The 20901-nt window shown below is 32.5% G+C and overlaps 1 protein-coding gene across 2 annotated transcripts in view; it reads right to left on the bottom strand.

The window, feature by feature from the left end:
* Nucleotides 1-4205: 4205 nt before the first annotated feature.
* The window catches only part of Pis (phosphatidylinositol synthase), a 63729-nt gene continuing 47033 nt past the window's right edge, over nt 4206-20901 (bottom strand). For both annotated transcript variants that reach the window (XM_081768923.1, XM_081768924.1), the window contains 2 exons: nt 17337-17500; nt 4206-12673 (listed from right to left, as the gene is read on the bottom strand). In XM_081768923.1, coding sequence (XP_081625049.1) covers nt 12516-12673; nt 17337-17500 — 322 coding nt within the window. In that variant the 3' untranslated portion in view covers nt 4206-12515. The remainder of the gene's footprint in view (nt 12674-17336; nt 17501-20901) is intronic.

Genomic DNA, 20901 nt, shown 5'->3' with positions numbered 1-20901 from the left:
TTAAAATGGGCAACATCATGTCCACACCCTACTCAATACAGTTTTCGCATCAATTCACACTTGCAACCTTTTCCTTTTCTCCGCCCACGTGTCATTATTAATTGCCTGTCTAGATACTTGTGTCTATTAGATACAATCGTCAAACAGCACACCTTTCTCGTAAATGAATCAAGATAGATAATATATATATATATGTGTGTGTGTGTGTGTGTGTGAGAGAGAGAGAGAGAGAGAGAGAGAGAGAGAGAGAGAGATGTGATGTGATATGACCATGCCTAAGCCATGCCAAACAGATAATTAGGTCTGTGTTAACCAGAATACCGTTCCTTTGTTGTTGAAACAATACGCTAAAGTGATAATCATGCTGGAACCATTGGCTTGTATTCAAATTAAGTTGAATTAACACCATCATCTTTTGCTGTGGGATGTTGATTAACTAATTAGAGTTATGATTGTAATTTATCTTTAATAACTTTGCGTGATTAGAATTCGACGTCCATTTTCAGTGCTAAGTCATAGACTAGTCTTAGACGGAAGCATTTATCATAGCATTTCCCGTAGCAAAAATCGTATCATCGATATCCTACCGTGTAAAGTAGCAAACACTATAGCATTTCCCATGCCATGGCATATCCTATAGCATTTCTTGTCGATAGAACCTGCTCTATTTCGTAGCATTTTCCCCAGCATTTCTAGTCCGATTGCAGCGCCGTGGTGTGATCTTGAGACGCTGAATCGTTTGCAAAAAACCGCTTCTCGATCCCTCTTACCGTTTTTGCTCTGTTACCAGCCCACAGAGGAACGGACGGAACAAAGCATTCCATAAGATTTCCGACATTTATGCCTAGCATAGTTTAGAAGTCTAAAACTAACACAAATTCTCTGTCAGTTATTAGATACTTCTGATATCCTCAGAAGGCAATGTACGAGCTTAAAATTCAGGACCTTGGAAGAGAAAAAAGGCGAACTCGAAAAATCGACTTTTTAATTTTTTTCCTTGCACCAGACAGGTCTTGGACAACACATAGATACCGCGTTTTGCCCTGGTTCACTCTTAGTATTCTCACAGTTTCTATTTAACCAAACATTCGCCCTTGCTATCTTATGAAACTTGCAAACCTTTCAGCTTGGTTTCCCAACACCACAATTTCAGGATTCGCCCTTTCTCTTCCAAGGTTCTGAATTGATACACAGGGTTTTGAAGCGGCCGATAAACTGAACTTAATCAAACATGCTCGCTATATCGCAAAAGACTTTTGGAAGATCAATATAAGTTAAGACATTTTGTGTACACACTTTTAAGTTGATTATACACTGAACATGTATAGTTATTTAACGAGGATCAAATATTAAACATATGTAGGTGGTGGACACTAACTTAATATTGCTGTACTAAAGATCTTTTAAGTACTAAATAATACTGCAACAGATAGTAAGTTCATGCATATGCTCTACACAATATGATTGATTAAAATATATGGAACATTAGGAATCTTTGAGTTCAAAACTGTTGAATGAGTACTTTTGCTCGTTGCCGCTACTAACTTTTGAATGCAATCTCTTGTCCAGTTAATTCTCAATGTTCCTATTATTCCAATTTCACAATGATTCTCATAATTCGTTATTCGTATGTGTAGTTCTTTCTGTTGTCTATTTTTTTTCCTTATAAAATTTAACTTCACTTTGAGTTTTCTCTCTTAAAGTAACACTGAGGTTAACAAAAACGTGCGAGTTACTATTAACATGGGCTCCGAACCATGACTAAGTTCACGATCAACCCTTACAGGTAGGCCGTTTTACCACTACATTATCTCGTCTCCACGAGCCGATCACGTCACCGGTTCCAGCGTACAGAACTTAAACTATATACACAGGACATAATAAAGTATATTACTGACCACCTTAATTGTCCTAAGCAAACCAATATTGTTTCGAAGGTTTTCGGTATTTCGGATACATTTACCGAATACCCATCTTCAGAAAAAAAAAAAGTTTAAATCATAGTATGCAATAAGTTCGTTTCATGCTGTTTGCACAATGCGCAATGCCACTGGATAGAACAAAATTATTTAAGAGTCCCACGTAGTAATGGCGAGCTCAACATCAGATCAATATTTCCTATTTACTCGAAGCAATATATGGCAGCAACCACACTAGTTGAGTTGAGTTTTGGGTTTAACGTCCCGTTCAGCAGCGAGGCTATATGAGACGTGGACCTACTGATTAACGTGGAATCCGAACCACATGAGCTCCCGCCGGGAATCGAACCCGGGTCTCCCACGCCAAAGGCGCGTACGCTAACCGCTTAGCCACGGAGGAGCTCAGCAACCACACTAGCACGTAGGTAAATTGTGTAGAGTTCGCCCTTCTTTCTCATATAAACTAATGTTCCAAGAGCAATCTACAAAACTTTCGAACGTTACGAGTGCAGTTTAAAATGCATCTATTCCTAAGCAAGCCTTTGTTGAATTTGTCCTTACTACTCATATGAACTTAGTGTCAATACAATGTTGTGATTATAAAGCCCTAATTACAGTAAGGGCATTTAAACAACCACACTTTTCTAACTTTTTAATAGTTTAAGTGCACTTAATTGCCAACTATTCTATTATTTTCTGAAATTGCAAGTTTTCTGAGACACTAACATCTTTGAGAGTTCTTGTTGAGAAATCCATTACACTAAACAGACATGTGGGAAAGCAATGTGAGGCTCAATGTAGCCATATTACATAATAATACGCATTAGTGCTTTAGTGATTTTTTTGTAATATACAAAATTTGTACTAAAAATTCGAAGAATAAAGTTGTTATAATAGTAACTAATTTACATGGTACTAGTGGGATGAAACAGACGACTTCTAGGGTATTATTTTCTTTTCTCGTAATTAATTTAGTTGATGTTAAAAATACTTCTGTATTTCTTTCATGTTTAGTAAATAAAAATATAAACTATTATTGGAATAACACTTTGACGTTATGTGTGCATTTATCGTAACGCTAAAATTATTGAAGGGAGAGGGTTTGGACATAATTGTGTGTGTGTGTGTCAGTAAGGGGGGGGGGGGGGGTCGTTCAAGTCACTCATTTCGCGCGGCCGTCTTGAGATCGTTACTCAAGATGGCGGACAAAGTGTGAACGTATACACGGAACTGCGTTAAGTTTTTAGTGAAGGGGGGCATAAAACCAGCTGAAATTTACAGAAGACTTCAGTCACAATGCGGTGATGGAACACAGCCGCAGAATAAAGTCGAATGATGCAAGTGCTTCAAAGACAGTCAATGTCTGTCACTGACGATCCCAGTCGTGATAAATTCCAATCCACAGCAGTTATTCCTGGGAACTTTCAGCGCGTTGAACAGTTCATCATTAATAATTATCGCATAACCTGTCGTGAAACTGCAGTTGTGTAATCTTATCTTAGGAATGGTAAACACAATAAATAATTCATGACTATTTGCTGTTCCGAAAAGAGTGCACACTGGGTTCCAAAACAGCTCTCCGCTTTTGCAGGTCATAGAAGAATTGAATGATTTCAGTTGAGTTGATTTTCAGTTTAGTATTCCTTTCAGCATCTAGGCTATACGAGTTGCTATACGTGGACCCACAGCTTAACGTGGGTTTCGAACATGAGCTCCCACCGGGAATCGAACCCGGGTCTCACGCCAAAGGCGCGTACGCTAACTGCTTAGTCACGAGGGAGCTCTACAAAAAATTGATGTCCGCACTGAATTGCAGGACCGCCAAGTGATTTTCACCGGTTTGGACCTCCTTCCCCCCTCAAAAAAAAAAAAAAAAAAAAAAAAAATTTCCCGGAGGTAAACATTTTTACAATGAAGTAAAGCAGGGTATCCTAATGTACTTCAGACGTACTGACAAATCTTTCTGTCTCGAAGCCTTCCAAGTATTAGTTAAATGCTGGGATAGATGTATAACTGAAGAAGAGAGTTATGTGGAAAATCCTTTCTTCTCCTTAAAATTTGTTCTATTTTTTTAAATTATATTTTTTACAAAAAAAAAAAAAAATCTCACAGTGATTTGATGCTTTATATTCATTAACATGGTTCTTTTTACTTATTAGTATTTCTTATTTTTAAGTCCATTGTACTCAAAATTTATTATTATTTTGTGCCAAAAAATGTACTTAATAATTTAATAAAACTCGTTTCCTTCTAGGCTAACATAAAAAATAAATAAAATAAAAAAACTTTTCTATTAGTGCAGACCTTTTATTACAATAAATCCACAATACAGAGCTTATCAGCAATATATGAAAATGAACAGTGACAAATTTAAATAAAATGTGGTAACTTTTTGATTATCAGGCATATTATGACTAGATAGATTAAGTTTCTATTTAAGAAAACACAGGAAGAAAATTACTAACATAGAAAAACAAATACAGTAATAACTTACTATAAATATAACAAAATATATATCTACGAAAATCAATACATTTACTTCATACAATGTACATATCTGAAATCTAGCCTCCACACAAATATAAAGTACTGATGTATTCGATTAATTAATAATAACTCACAAAATTCACTTATTATGCTGGGAATGTGCACATCAAGGTGCTTGGCACACTTATTTACCAGAAATTCTCTAACAATACACACTAAGAAAATGTTCACCTTGTTTCACAATTTTAAAGAGAATGAAATTTCATCGAACAAATAGAATTTACACCTACAGAAGATTTGGTGTGTAAAAAATCCGGTGTTTTCTCCTTTCATTAATATATATAATTATCCAACATATTTTATTTGCTTTTTCTTAGGAACGCTAAATATTCTCATTTCATTAGTTTAAAATCGGCTTCCGTTGATTTACAAAAATACTTTATCTCAATTGAAGTTTATGCTTTTGGTACATTTACATAATTAACAAGTAACTGTAACAATTTTCAATATCGTCACTGATACTTCAGTATGTCGTATATAGAAAAACAATTATGTCCAGTTTATCATCATTAAAATTAGAAATGTCGGCAGTGGCTTTCTGAAAGAAGTCGTATATATTGCAGTATCACCGACGATATTCTACATTATTTTGAACTACTAATTGAAGAGCATAACCCCAAAACCACTAAATATTGTTTTTCAAGATTTGCTGTTGTTGCATTCGAACCTCCCTATGCTCCATTACTACAGCCCGAATTTATATGGAAAATGTATGATTATAACAACATACAGAAACGCATGGAAAGTTTTTTTTTTTTTTTTTTTCCTTTCCGACAGACTTGTAAGGATTCGTTTGAGACGCATATGATAGCGCATGTAAGTGCATATTTTGAGTGAATTCGATGTGGATGCATATTTAATGAACTTTGCAGGATACTGCATATTTTCTAATTTTATTGGTGCGTATTAGCATATTTCAGAGTCTATCACAAGAAAATAGCTTATATTTAAAGTGAATTGAATCACTTTGTATACGCAGATATAGAATATTTTTTTGGAAAAAAAGAGCGTTGAGTTTGTTGCTCACAATCCTAGTTAAATTCACTTTCGATTGCAACAGAGGTCATTAAGCTAAGATATTTTTTCTAAAAAATTGAAATTTTGTTTTCTTAGCGTATATTTCAGTGCATGTGTTAAATTTTTAATGCATATTTTTGATATTTCTCGTGCATATTTGCATGCATATCTCGGGGTTTGTTTGTGCATGGAAATCCGGGCTATATCCATTACGGATAGGAATGGACGTAATCTAGACAATAGTAACAAGATCCGGAATTCTTGCCATCATTTTTCTTACTGTAATTCCTGAAAACACCTAGCGATTTCAAGGTTTTGGCTCTCACCTGGAGCCTTAATTACAGTAGAGAAAAAAAGACGGACTCACCAGGGTCGCGTAGTGCTTAAAAAATACATTTGTCCAAGCTTTCAATCACTCATCAAATGACGAAGCAGCACGTTGAACATGGCTAATTCAATTTATGTATTCTTTTGTTTTATAATGAAAGGTTGCCAGCTAATATTAATATTTTTATATTTACTTGATATTATTAAATAAAAACACTAATATAAGCTGGCAACCTTCCATTACAAAACAAAAGAATATAAACTGAGCACGCCATATTACAAAAAGGTTCCACAATTTTATGAGTGATCGAAAGTTCCGACTAGGTGCTTTTTGGCACTGCTCGACTCTAATAAGTCTGTTCCTTTTTCCTTCTCCTGCTTTTAATCTCCGTAATATAGGCTACAGAGAAGAGCTGAAAGCTTCGAAGCGCATGGTGTTTTCAGAAACCACAGTTACCTGCAAGTAAAATGATTGGACATAATTTGTTCATACATTTTTCACAAACTTTATATTACCAATGAAAATCCAATCAGTCGGAATACACTATTAATTTTATAAGTCCTAAAGAACAGTCAATATTTAGCTAGTTTCTGGAATTATTCTGTTCAATTATTAGAAGACTTCAATGTAGATATAAGCGACACAACGGATGAAAATCACACATGCTTTCCAAGCATGTAATGAACTACCATTGCAAATATTACAGAAACAAAACTAATTTATCAAACAAATCAATGCTGTTTTCTGCTTCTTTTTTTTTTTAAAAAAAAAAAAAAAGATAAAAAGAAACAAATTTAGGAAAGACTGTTTCAAATCAGAACAAAGGTATCCGACAAACTTTTTTTAAAAAACACATAAATGTTAAATTTTAATTGAGTTACAGAAATTTTGAATGAAACTATATCATAAATTTTAATAAGTTTAAAAGAGAACTTTCTTTAAGCTTTTTCTATATATATCTGATCTACATAGATCTACATTTTCTAACTTGGCTTATTCAAATTTACTATACAATTTCATTCAAAATCATGAAAGATAATTGTGTTAGTTTGAAAGAGATGTTACAGACAATAAAGGATTTAACTAAGTTACTTTACATATTCAGCTGTCTTCTTCAACAACAGAACTTTCATTGTATTTTTTTACGCACTACCGCGATTGTTTATTAGCTTTACATTTTCCCAGATTTTATGTAAGTATAATACATACACAAAAGATTGTCAGTAATATCTCTTAGATGTTTTATATACAGTAAATAGACAGATGAAGTACTTTATGTGTACCCCTACAACTTTCATACGAATACCCATACTTAAACAATTGAGAACAAACACTCAGCAAAGTATTACATGACGTATTACAAGCTAAAACTCAGATATAAGCATGCAATAATACGGATTTCAACGAAAAACACTTTCAACGAACCACCACCATCTTCTGTGCTGTGTGTCTTAATTTCAGGAATTCAGAATGTACGCATTTTACCTGCATGTACATACTTTCTAAAGATTTATGCATCCCATCTGCACAGTTTTCCATTATCTGTAAGTTGGAGGCAACTTCATAATGTGTTCCGTTCAGAAATTAAAGTCTTTCTCTCTACGCTGACGAAGACACTGTGGTTTGTTGTTGTTGACAGTATTACATGATGCTTATACGTGAGATTTAACTATTTACCTACAGGCCCAATATTATTTTTAAGACGAATAACAAGTATTCTATCGTAATTACTATTACTGAATAAACTAATACATCTAAAATTTCGTTCTAAAAAAATGTTTCTTAAATTATATACAGAAGCGATCTTATCACACACAGTGCAATGAAGAAAAGCATTGGATGAATTATATAATGGAAGACAGCAATGAAAAGGGTTTGTAATTAAATTGATACCTTTCGCATGTAGCATTAAAAAAAAGTAATTAAATCAATAACAGACACTAATATCTTGAGAAATATCTCAACACCCAGTATAAATATTTATTTTATATGTTTACACAAACCATCCAGAGAAGTAATAATTTTCTTTAAGGTAAAAAGCAAACGGATTTTGTTCGTACGTACTAAATATAAGAGGTAGAGGTGAAGATCTTTGGTTTGTTCTTATCCTTAGTGGATGGTCTCAATTATACAATAGAAAGAATAACTGATATACAACAAATGGAACGAAAACATAGATCTCAACGGAGTCCAACACAAAATATTATTAGTAAAAGGAAAGTACAAATATAGTAAACTAAGTCATAAGAAGAACCACAAATATAAATACGGCTCCACTATATATATATATATATATATATATATATATGGGGTGTTCTAAAGATTGCGCCCACGGACCACACAACACTATTTTACAGGCCAAAATTAAGCAAGAATGTTATATGATGGTATGCCCTCCGGGGTCTCAAGCAATTACATCGGTTGCTACACTAATAAGTGATGCTAGTGTCAATCTATATCAACTCTAGCTGCCATCTGGAAAGAATCAATATAATTATTTGATAGATTGGTAGATCTACTCTATGGTTCTTTATTTACGACGTTACCACATAGTGCAATTCATGTCTCCAGACGAGTACCCGAAAGGTATACATATATATATATATATATATATATATATATATATATATATATATATATATATTCCTTTATTTTGACTTATAGAATAGTGATCTGTGGTTCGTAGGCGCCATTTTTTGATCTGATATATATATATATATATATATATATATATATATATATATCAGAACTGATAATTTGACACTGTAAATGAAAATAATAATACAAAAAATTGCATTAGTTTATGAGGAAAGAGTTCTCACATACATCAACATATTAGAAAGTGCTAAATATGCAACGGATTAGTTTTAAATTACATGTATGCTGAGGAAATGGGTGAATTTTACTCCTAGACAATGAACTGATGAGCCTTTACCAGGTGCTATAAAATTTAGTGTTTTCTAGTTACAACATTTACAATATTGAGTTCCTCTCAATTTGTGGTGTACATTTATTTAGTTACAATGACGAAGATATTTAATAACAATGATAAAGTAAATAACAATGATAAAGTAACAAAAATGATCCACAATAATCTACATTACAGTTAAATTATCCCCTTTATTGATGTCTATGTTTATTATTATTTGTTTCTTTTACTTTGACATATCCCATGTTTTAGCACACTAGGCTAAGATAACCTGGAGACCCACTTAAAACAAACAAGAATAATACGCACCAATACCGATAGTGCTTATATTTGGTTATTAAGAGTCCAGTTAAAATTAATCTGACCAACCAAAACAAGTACAAATTTTCACCTATGGTTTCTGTTTACTTTAGCTCTCTCTCTCTCTCTCTCTCTCTCTCTTTCTCCCTTTTTCCTTCTTTCTATCTATCTATCTTTTTTTTTAAATTTGTTGTCCAACTTAAATTAACCGAAAAAAAATAATTAAACTGGAAAATGATTATAAATTCTCCTAGGATAATATTCAATTTATACAAGAATCAACAGGTGTTAAGAACAATATCACAGCAGATATTGTCCACAAAAACAGGCCATTATATTTTTAAATCTAAGTGGTCAGAAAAAAAAAAAAAACTCTCATAAGTTTTTATATTCTTTTGAAAATTCATACGAATTGTTTTGAATTAAATGCATTACTTTTAAAGCTTCATATATACATGTGACAATAACACAGGAAATTTATGAAGGGATGCTTGAAATAAACTAGGAAGAAAAATATTTGTAAGAAATGAAAAATATATCACACAAATTAGGTATTAATATGAAGGAGTGGATTTGAAAATAATGACATAATAGTCAATTATGTGTATAATATTGTTGAAGAAAAATCATTTTATTTTTCTTTTATTTACGGCTTAGATAAACATACGATAAAGATAAAAATATAAAAAGTTCATTTTATATTGCACCGGAGACAGTGTACCCAGTCAGAGTGCTTACAAAAAGGATGATACATCATTAAATACATTTTGTATTTTTACTTCCACACAAACCAGTTAACTTTTTTTTTTAGAAGATTACATTAATTATTTCATAATATTGCTTTCGTATCTCCAAACAACTTCCGCAGAACCAGTATCAACGGACTAATTAAAAGGACGGTATAGTTAGTACAAAACATTAAGGCTGAGTGTATTTATATAATGCCGGTCGCCCTCTACACATGTAACTTATGCCTAACAAAAGCAATTCATTATTATATTTATAACTAATATGTTACTAATTTAATTTATATTCTGTCATGGTATCTAACTGAAACTTCGATTAACGTCTAATGATTCAATTTTTAAAAAAATGCTGTTACAGTTTTTAATGCACACTTTAATTTAAATAGGTAATAATGGTAAAATTCCTTCAAATCTTAATTGACCGACACGAAATGAGCAATTTCATAAAATTAAGACCTACGTCTTTTAAATAATAGTACAGAAGATGAAGCTAACATTTATTCTAAATAAGAATTATTAAATCCTTCTCCCTCCTATTCTTATTATTTTTCAATATAATTTAGATGGTAGATAATAATAAATCAATATCACTAAATCAGCCACTGGACTAACAAACATGAGACATTTTCACTTGAGTAAGCAATTGATTTGTGTTCTAGCCAATAGTAAAATATACATACTGTTGACAATGGTATCTATCCTCTATTTTTTTTTTTTTTTTTTTTTTAATTTCAATAATACCATAATATTTAACAGAAACACACATTGTTAGTACTTCCAAGCCTAATTTTATAACGAAAGAGCTTGGCACAACTTTAATTTACAACATTTGCTGCTTTTGAATTATTTTACTGAATTATTACATTACTATGATCAAAATCACATTAACATTTAATGGTATTATGCTTATTTAAAATGCATTTCCTCTGTTTATATTTATTTCTGGTTTATCTGCAGACTTATTTCCATTATTTCCTTCCTGTTTTGGCCTTTTCTCGTTAATTTTGTTTATAACGATCAATATTCTGATATTCATTTGTAGAATGAAGCAGAATGGAAAACGAAGATTTTTATTCCATTTTGAATATGTATTTCATGGCACAGTGAAATTCAATATTTTATTTAATTAATATTAAGAAATATTCGTCTATAAAGGGAACACAAAGCAGGAAAATTGTAGCATAAATTGTTTAACGTCCTATTTTTCTGCTCAGTAATCTATTAGAAACGATAAATCACACGTGAAGATTTACTCTACTCGACCTCATATATATAGCTTTTAGTCCCTGTTTCAGAGAATAACTTTTTACTCCCAAGTCCTATCGCTCAAATACTATTAAACCCAGTACCTATAGATAGCAATGTAATTTTTCATGTTAATATTGACAATCTGTTGCCGTTTACACACACATGAAACATATTCACTGTTTATATGTATCAGAAGCTAATTTACAATAAATCTTTTATTTGCATCTACGAGATAATAACACAATATTTGTATCACTAACCATGTGATGGGTAATGAGATTTCATTTCAAAGCACACACAACAACTTCATTATTTTATCGAATAAGAAGTACAATAGAACCGTATGTAAGTTAAAAAAAAAAAAAAAAAAAAAAAAAAATCAAACTGTTCATGCAATTCTGTTTGGCATGTAGTAATCTACCTACATATTAAAAATTAGATTAATTTATGTTTTGAATATTGGTAACGATTCTTCATAACTTTTTGTTCTACTTGTCACGAAAAAGTTGATTATTTTCTATATGTAACTCTATAAGTAAGATACATATCAAATTTCACAACAATCTATACCGAAGAAATATAATAGTCTAGTCAATATATTTATCAAAAGAGTTACAACAGATCAATAGAAATTCGCAAACATTGTCCAGATTTAACTGGAATTACTTCTCTATATATAACCATCGATTAGAACAGTTTAAGTTAAATTATCTTCATACAATAATACCTAAATTAGTGGCTTACAAAACATCTCGGGACATACAAAAGATGACCTATAAAAAGACTATGTACGACCGAAAAGCTTTAAGAATAAATTACGCTATTAAATTAACCTAGTTATTTCAACAGGAATAAGAAAAATACAATTAAAAATAACAAGAGGTAAACAAAATTTTTTAAAAAATTATCGGACAGTGAATAACAATCATCTCTACAAGAAACAAAATAAGAGCTGAGCTGGGACTTGGGAATGTAGGACAGGGGAACTGGAAGACTTAACAAGTCTTGTTTGTATGAAAATTATTTATCCACCTCCTAATTATAACTATGAATTAATGGTTTGCTTCAATTAATTCAGTATATATCCTAACACAAATAACACAACATCAAATATTATTTATTAGCTGTTCTCTAATGTTTTTAACTGTCTATTTAAGTTCAACACTGATATAAATAATCTACTAAGTATGCAATAAAAATACAATGTTCACTACTGATAGTTCATAAAATACGAGATTTTAGTTGTACTTATTGGCAAGTACTGGAAAAAATACATATTATAAAGAATACATCAGCGGAAGTAATACCTACCCTATTTCATAATCAGAAAATACGACTTTCAAGCTTTATTTCCAATATCACACACTCCTCAACCCAACTTCGAAACCCATGCTCCTTTGTCTAATACATCTTTGTAAAAAAATACATTCATGAAACATATTTATAAACATTATATGGAATGTTTTACCCTGTAATATTCCTTACTTAGATTTTATTCCTTTGGCAGCTCTTTCTTGAACGTCAATAATTCCCAAATTCTGACAAGCAAAATATCCTTGTAGTAAAGCCAGCAGTGATTTTGCTACAGCAATTGGTGCTGACAAGTAACATGTCAGGCGAAACAGACCAATTCCCGCAACTGCAACAATACAAACGTGAATGTAAGATAGTGTAAATAATTATATTACAGCATCGCAACAAGAGTAACTATATTATTATGTTATACCTAGCATAAATTTAAGGATAAGGTTCGCAATGGTTAGTGGCCACGGTTGGATTTCAGTTGAGAGTTTAATATCTTCCAAGAGATGTTAATAATTTTTTTTTTTTTTTTTTTTTTTTTTTTTTTTTTTTTAAAGCAGCTGTGTGTTCATTATTTTCTTATAGCACTAGTTAACAAAGGTTTTGTTACATAAAAGGAAATACCTGTTCTTAAAGGAACTTTTTGCGCTGAATTCGAATATGCACTCGGTTTTTCTCCATCACGTACGATTTTCCCGTAACAGAGGGATTTTCGGGAAAATCCCTCAAAAATTTCCCTTTTCGTTTATTTTACACCCCAAGATCTTGTCCCCTTGCATATACTAACATAGAAATTATACCTAAGTATACTTTGATTCATATTTAACAAACCCTCCAAATTTCGTAATAATCGCTTTATTCTTTCTAGAGAAATAAATATGTTTGTATGTATACTGTGTGTACTGTTTATTGCACCTTATAGTAATGCTTTCAGATCTCTTAAGTTGAGGTAAAACGTTTTGCTTTATTACCACAAACACATATATAAAATATAATACAATATAATTTACAAGTGTGACAATTTACAATAAACAATAATACAAATGTACCAAAAGGTCATGAAAAGACAATCAAAACTATCACAATATATGAAACTTCCATTGGGTTACAAAAACGTACACTACTTCCTTCTTTTGTAAGAAATGTTGCATTCTCTAACAAGACCCCAACAATAGTCCCCCATCATTGAAGGATCCCATCATCCCTGGTACCTTTTCTCCATTGCCATTATATCTTGGTGGAATCTTTCCCCCTGTTCGTCGCTGAGAGCACCTAGGTTAGCAGGAAAGAAGCTGAGGTGGGAGTGCAAAAAGTGGATTTTTAAAGACATCCTACAACCAACTCTTTGTATTTCTGTATCATGTCCTGTACGATTTCTGTGTAACTCTCAGCTTTGTTATTGCCCAGAAAGTTGCGCACAACACACTTAAATGCTGTCCAGGCAGCTAGCTCAGCACTGTTTAACTTGCTGTCAAAGCTATCATCAAGCATTAATTTCCTAATTTGGGGACCAATAAACACTCCCGCTGAAATCTTAGCATCACTCAGGTTAGGGAACTTATCTCGCAAATACTTGAAACCTTCACCAGATGTGTCCATGGCTTTGACAAAGTTTTTCATAAGTCCTAACTTGATATGAAGTGGCGGTCTCCAGGTACGTAATTCACTTTAGGTTCCCATTCCTTCACTTCATAATGTTTGTCATCAGCTCGGCTATCCCATAAACATAAAAAACATTGGTACTTCGTGCAACCGCACTGCAGTCCTAATAAAATACCAACTACCTTGAGATCACAACATATTTGCCAACAATGGTCCTTGTAATTTATAAGATTTAAATAAAGTTGACATGGTGTCATAGGATTCCTTAATCTTCACTGAGTGCGCAAGTGGTATAGAAGGTTTTTTATTTCCATTATGTAAAAGGACAGCTTTAAGGCTGACCTTTGACGCGTCGATAAATAACCTCCATTCTTCTGGAACATAAGGAATTCCTAGCTCCGCCATCAACCCATTTATATCCGTACATACGCACACATTATCTTGCATTGAGAAATAGCTTGAAAATTGAACATGCCTTTTCCTGTACACTGATGTGTTCGTTTCTGCATCCAATAAGTTCCACTGCTGGAGCCTTAATCCCAGAAGTTCCACCTCTTGTTTTGTTAGGTGCAAATCACGGACTAGGTCATTAAGTTCACATTGCCGGATGAAATGTGGCTCGCGAACACAGTCAGGGATGAACGTTGGATCCTTGGATGTACATGTTGATGTCGATGGTTCATCAAGGTCATGATCATCATCAGAGTCTTTTGGCCATATCTCTTCCCAGTTGGTAGGGGGCTCGGGAAGTGGAAGTTCATCCCCGTGCGGAATAGGTCTAATTGCGGATTTAACGTTGGGATAACTTATTGTGTATTTGCTTTTTTTAGAATGTCCCTTAACTACTGTGAGACAAAAATAACAATCATCCAGATGGTTGGTGGGTTCTCTCCACACCATTGGTACAGCAAATTTCATGAACCTCCGTTTCCCTTTGGCCCATGCAAGTAAAGTGACGTAGCACGACGCACAAATTATGTTGGGTGCCCAAGTTTTGTCCTGATCTCCCACACGACATCCGAAATATATATAATATGCTAGTTTCACCGATGGCGTAATGGATCTACACTGTCCTTTAACTACAAACTGGCCACACACATAACAAAAACTATTTGGTGAGTTAACACACGAACGCCGTCCTCTTGACGCCATTGTACTGATCACAAACTAAACTTCTGTTCTTAGTTGGGTATAATGCCGTTAAGATCAAACATGAAAGCACTCTTAGCAGCAAAGACAACTTTGAAAGTGAAGTAGTGTTAAACCACACGTCAATATAAAAATGTACAAACTCCCTCACCAGGTGTCAAGAACACAAGAAAGAAATGCACGGGGGGAGGGGGGAAACGATACCGTAGTGGAAAATTCAGACTGCATTAGTTCATTGTTGTCAGCAATGAGTCTGTATTCCATTCTTTCTTTCTTTTGCATTCTGTTACATTTGATAACAAATATTGATAACCATTTCATGAACAAAACGAAAAAACTTGGAGAATTGTATATATATGTATTAAGATATACATATACTGTACGTTTAAAAAAAATATACGTTGGAAGTACATTCTATTTTTATACACGTTTCTAATTTACAGAGAGCAATACAAGTGTGTTGTTGACTATTGTAAATATTCATTTTTATGTCTGTGTTTGTAGTAATAAAGCAAATCGCTTTTACCCCAACTCAGGAGATCTGAAAGCATTACTATCAGGTGCAATAAACAGTGCACACAGTATACATACAAATATATTTATTTCTCTAGAAAGAACAAAGCGATTTTTACGAAACTTTTAGGGTTTATTAAATATAAATCAAGGTATACTTAGGTATAATTTCTATGTTACTATATGTAAGGGGACAGGAGCTAGGGGAATAAAATATCTGAAAAAGGGAAATTTTTGAGGGAATTTCCCGAAAATCCCTCTGTTACGGGAAAACTGTACGTGACGGAGAGAAACCGAGTGCATATTCGAATTCAGCGCAATAAGTTCCTTTAAGATCAGGTGATTTTTCTCATGTAACAAACAAAAAGTTTAAATTTGTTAACTAGTGTAGTTTAAGCCCATATATGAAAATGAAGTGGTTTTAAATTCAGACAGTAATCATATTTCTGTTAATATGATTATACATGTTAGATTCATCATTTTAATTCTAACTTCCCACCTCACCTTTCCTAACATCCACACAAAACATTTTGTGTACCAGTCAACACCAAATATTGTGACAGTTTCTTGGGTGCAATAAAGCCCAAGAAAGTGTAATTTAGAATTCTGAATGGATCTGTGCAAACAATAGGATGCCAACAATAGAAACTTCAAAAATAAAATTTATAACAAACTTGAATGATTGTGTGAACAAAGAAAATTCATACGTAAGTTTAATGCTTCATATGGGGTATCGAAGGGCGCACAATTTCAACGGTATACCGCAAAAACCTGACTGTCCTTAGTCCTAAAAATCAACGGACAAGTAACAAAATGAACTGGTTAGACGAAAATATTGAAAACTTTCAACTGTGAAGCTTTATTTATTTATTTTATTTTATTTATTTTTTATTTTATCTATGATAAAGTATTGGTCTAATTACTTTTAGTTAACTTGAAGAAGAACAAATTTATTGTGAAATACGTGCTTAATGTAACATGAAAATCAAGCTTCCTCAAGTGCTCATGTTCTTTTCTTCCATGTGTTTGTCTGAATAATTGAAAAATAATTGTATGGTCGCTGAAGTCTTTTAAGTACGGAAATGGTATGCAGTATTAGGCTACAAATTCATGTGCTTAGAGGAGTCGATAAAGATACTAGCAACTTAAAGAACTCACATAGAAAAGGGAGTGTGTATAGCAAGTTAAGCTCACATCTAGTGAGAACTCTTACTAAATATTTCGATCTCATTTGTATTTATTGATATTTACATATAACTGTAATTACTATGTCGAATTTATATATTATGCTGTACCGAAAGAACTTCAGATACTTACTAGTAATCACTTCCTTCAGCTTTTCGCACTGACTTTCAGGCTCAGTGTGAACCCTGTTATTCAGGTCTTCAAAACAGAACATTATTTTGTACAATGTACAGTATATGCATTTATTACAGTTATGATTTTACTTCTGAGTATGCTACATTCTGGAAATTGTGGAGGGTACAAACTAAAATTTTAATATTACACTTTCTATCTTAAGCTCAAAGAACTACTTGAGAGACCCGGGTTCGATTCCCGGTGGGAGCTATGTAGTTCGGATCCTACGCTACGCTGTAGGTTTACGTCTAACATAACCTCCTGCTGAAAGAACCTGACTCTCCAAAGCTCTAATCAACCAGTCAAAAATCAAGGAATTACTTGTCTTATATTTTTAACAAAGATCTTAAAACTACTTTGATCTCTTACTAACTTACTTGCAGGGCCTTCAACGAAATGAAGCAGGTACAAGCTCGAGTAGAACATTTCATTCCCTGCACACATCATAAAAAGCACAGGTTTTGAGGTGTAATAAATTCTCATGATAGGATTGTCATTCGCATCAAAGAATTTATGACTAGTCTTACCCTGAAGAACAGTCCTGAAAAGAGAGAAAAAATATTAATGTTAACCTTAATATGCTTCACTAAAATTAGTCAAACATTTGAGACGTAAACATTTCAACACTACCTGACAATATCTAAAATGATACTGAATTTTAAAGCAGACGTAAATTTCCAAAGCTACAATTCCAATATAACGTCCAAAATCCTAGGAGCTTGGAATTGCTTCGTCCCAGATCGTTCCCATTGAGAGAAAATGGTTTAAAAACCATGAATTCTCTTCTATATGGAGTCCAATATAAGCATCATAAGTCCCGTAAAAGCACGTCTCAGTAATGACCACTATATCATAAGCACAGTCTGCTACAGAAGAGAAAAACTGTTCATGTTTGGTCCTACGACCCACACGTTCTGATACAAAATTTTATAACTATTCTTGGATTGCATCTGCATTTAGACTTAAGGCATTTTGACCATCAAAATCAATGAATACTTTTAATTTGCCGTAAAAAGAGCCAATTAAGAATACCTCTAGGCCCTTACAAATTTCTGGAAAGTTAATACCATAATCACAATTGTTGATTTCTATATGAAAAGATGTATATAAATTATATTTAGTTCTCAATTTAGTACACTTAAAAGAAGTCAAGTGTTCTTTTAGTATATCTTCCACATCAGCAACGGACGCAAATGGACTAAATCTAGTGACAAATAAAGCTTTTTTTCCTCATACTAGACACCAAATCAGTTTTATTGTTATTACAGCCAATATTCAATTTACGCGTAGTCCTTTTAACGTCTCTTTCCCGATTCTGATTAACGAATATAATTTTTTAAAAAAAACACATTAATTTTCTTTTTATTCTTTGAGACAACTCTGTTATTATCTAACTCAAGTTCATGTGAACCATTATCAACCTTTGACTAAGATGTATGGTTAACTATGCCTTGAGACACATCTAAGGATTTACCTGATGCTAATTTTGAATTCTTTACCTCAAATATGTTAAACTGCTTGTCTCTAAGAAGAAATCTAAGTTACTGATTTTCTTCTCTTAGACTGTCTGTTTCAGATTTCAAAGCTTTAATTTCATTATGAAAAGTTTTATATTAACAAAAGACAATGCGATTTGTTTCTGAATAGTTACCAAAGATATTGTTTCGTCCTTTTGAGTTTTATTTTGATTACCAGATTGAAGTACTAATGAATTTTGATTACCAACAATCTGTGTACTACTGCTTTGATTACTAAGATCTGATGCCTTAGATTTATTTAAGTTCAAACTTTCCTAATTTTCACATTTTGTACATTTAAAATTCATACGTAATACTTCATCGGTTTAAAATCTCCTGTCGTCGCGAATTCTGTAGAGGAATTTGAAGCTTAAAATATATAAAACGATAATCATGCCTGTTGTTCTGTATGGTTGCGAAACATGGTCGCTTACTCTGAGGGAAGAACATAGACTGAAAGTATCTCAGAACAAGATCCTGAGACGAATATTCGGACCCAAAGAGGAACGGGAATGGGGAATGGCGGAAACTTCATAACGAGGAACTACATAATTTATACGGTTTACCCACATTGTTAGGGTCATCAAGTCTAGGAGGCTTAGGTGGGCAAGTCATGTAGCTAGAATGGAAGAAAGTAGAAACGCTTTCAAAGTCTTGACTGGAAGATCAATCGGAAAACACTATTAGGAAGACCTAGGCGCAGATGGGAGGACAATATTAAGATGGATTTCGCAGAGTTAAGAATACAAAGTAGAAACTGGGGAGCTTTTGTGAACGCGGCATTGAACCTCCGGGTTCCATAGGCCATAGAGTTAATTAGTTAGTTACGCAATACTTTATCTTTTCCTTCACCTAAACTAAGTAAACATTTCAAATGAGATTTCCCAGACTAAAACTGCATTTGACTACCATAGATTGGGGCATTACAAATAAGACAATTATCTGATGCCGGTATGCTTAAATAAAACTCAAGTAACTAAAAATACAAGGTTAAAAAAAAAAGCAAACACACACGCATCCTCTCTACTCTAGCTCAAAGAAGAACAATCGACAAACTGAAGAAAAAGGAATAATAATAATAATAATAATAATAATAATAATAATAATAATAATAATAATAATAATAATAATAATAATAATAATAATAATAATAATAATAATAATAATATTATTATTATTATTATTATTATTATTATTATTATTATTATTATTATTATTATTATTATTATTATTATTATTTAACCCAAAGGACGCCAAACGCTTTAAGTTTACAATGGAAAGAAAAGAAAAGAAAGAATGTCCAACAACTGGCTCTATTACTTACATTTTGTTATTACATTAAGAAATTCAAGACATAATTGATTTTTTAAAATACCGAGATGAATTTTTTGATACTAAAATGATTGTTTCCACAAAATCTGCAGGTTACAACAATCTCTATTTCTATTGATTTCTTTACAAGTAAAATAACCTACAATTGTCAACGAGGCAAGAAATTTTTCGTGTCTTTCATTCACACGTAACTATCGTGTTATAATTTTGGACAAGCATTAAAGTAATATGATAAATTCCGCCACTTAAACAAATATCATTTGAAATAGATGCACTTCCAGACTGCAGTCACCTCGAGCTATTTCTAGCGCTAACCTCGCTAACCTACATCATTTGTTTAATCACAAGTTAGTATTTAAAGTCTCTTCTCAAAGATCGAACAATAGCAAACTTACAAATGGACGATTACATTATTTTGTTAAAATCAAAATATTTGGCGTTGGGCGTGAAATTGAACGTGGTTTTACGCTCAAACTACCTATAATTCGAGTTACCTCACGCTCACATTTTTTTTAAAAGGAGTAGAGATCACGATAAAACTCACGAAAAACGAGTGTGCTCATATGAGCTAGCTGAAATGTGCGCACTCATTTACAACCCTGTTCAAAAATAAACTCTTTTAAGAAAATCACTGTCATGTTTTCTCGAAACATGATTAACTTTCGGCTAACTTAATGGAATTTCCAAATTTTAAGTTTGTTTCGGAAAACATTTTGATAAAAATGCTTTACGCGTTATAACATTTACTTGAAGTTTGAATTTCATGATATACTGGAAGTCTGTTCTTAATACTTCACAAAACTCAATAATCTAATTGGTCAAATTTGCTTGAAATTCAAAAATGCAACTTCAAACTCTGAAATGCAATTTTAAAGTTGGAAAGTCTTTATGAAAACTCTAAGTAAACATCATACATTTTAACTTGGTTGTTAAACTTTTTGAATTCTTAATGAAATTTGACTTCGAATTCAGTCTATCAAAATCTGTAAAAAAAATTTTCAACATTGTCTCTAATATAACTTTAATGTATATGGCTTTGGAACAGCTAGTACGAAACTATAATAAATTACTGAATTAATTCGTCTTAATTGAG

This window comes from Thermobia domestica, chromosome 8 (genome assembly GCF_964235325.1).
Source record: "Thermobia domestica chromosome 8, izTheDome1.hap1.1, whole genome shotgun sequence".
NCBI classification, from domain to species: Eukaryota; Metazoa; Arthropoda; class Insecta; order Zygentoma; family Lepismatidae; genus Thermobia; species Thermobia domestica.
This window is presented reverse-complemented; position numbering and strand designations above follow the sequence as displayed.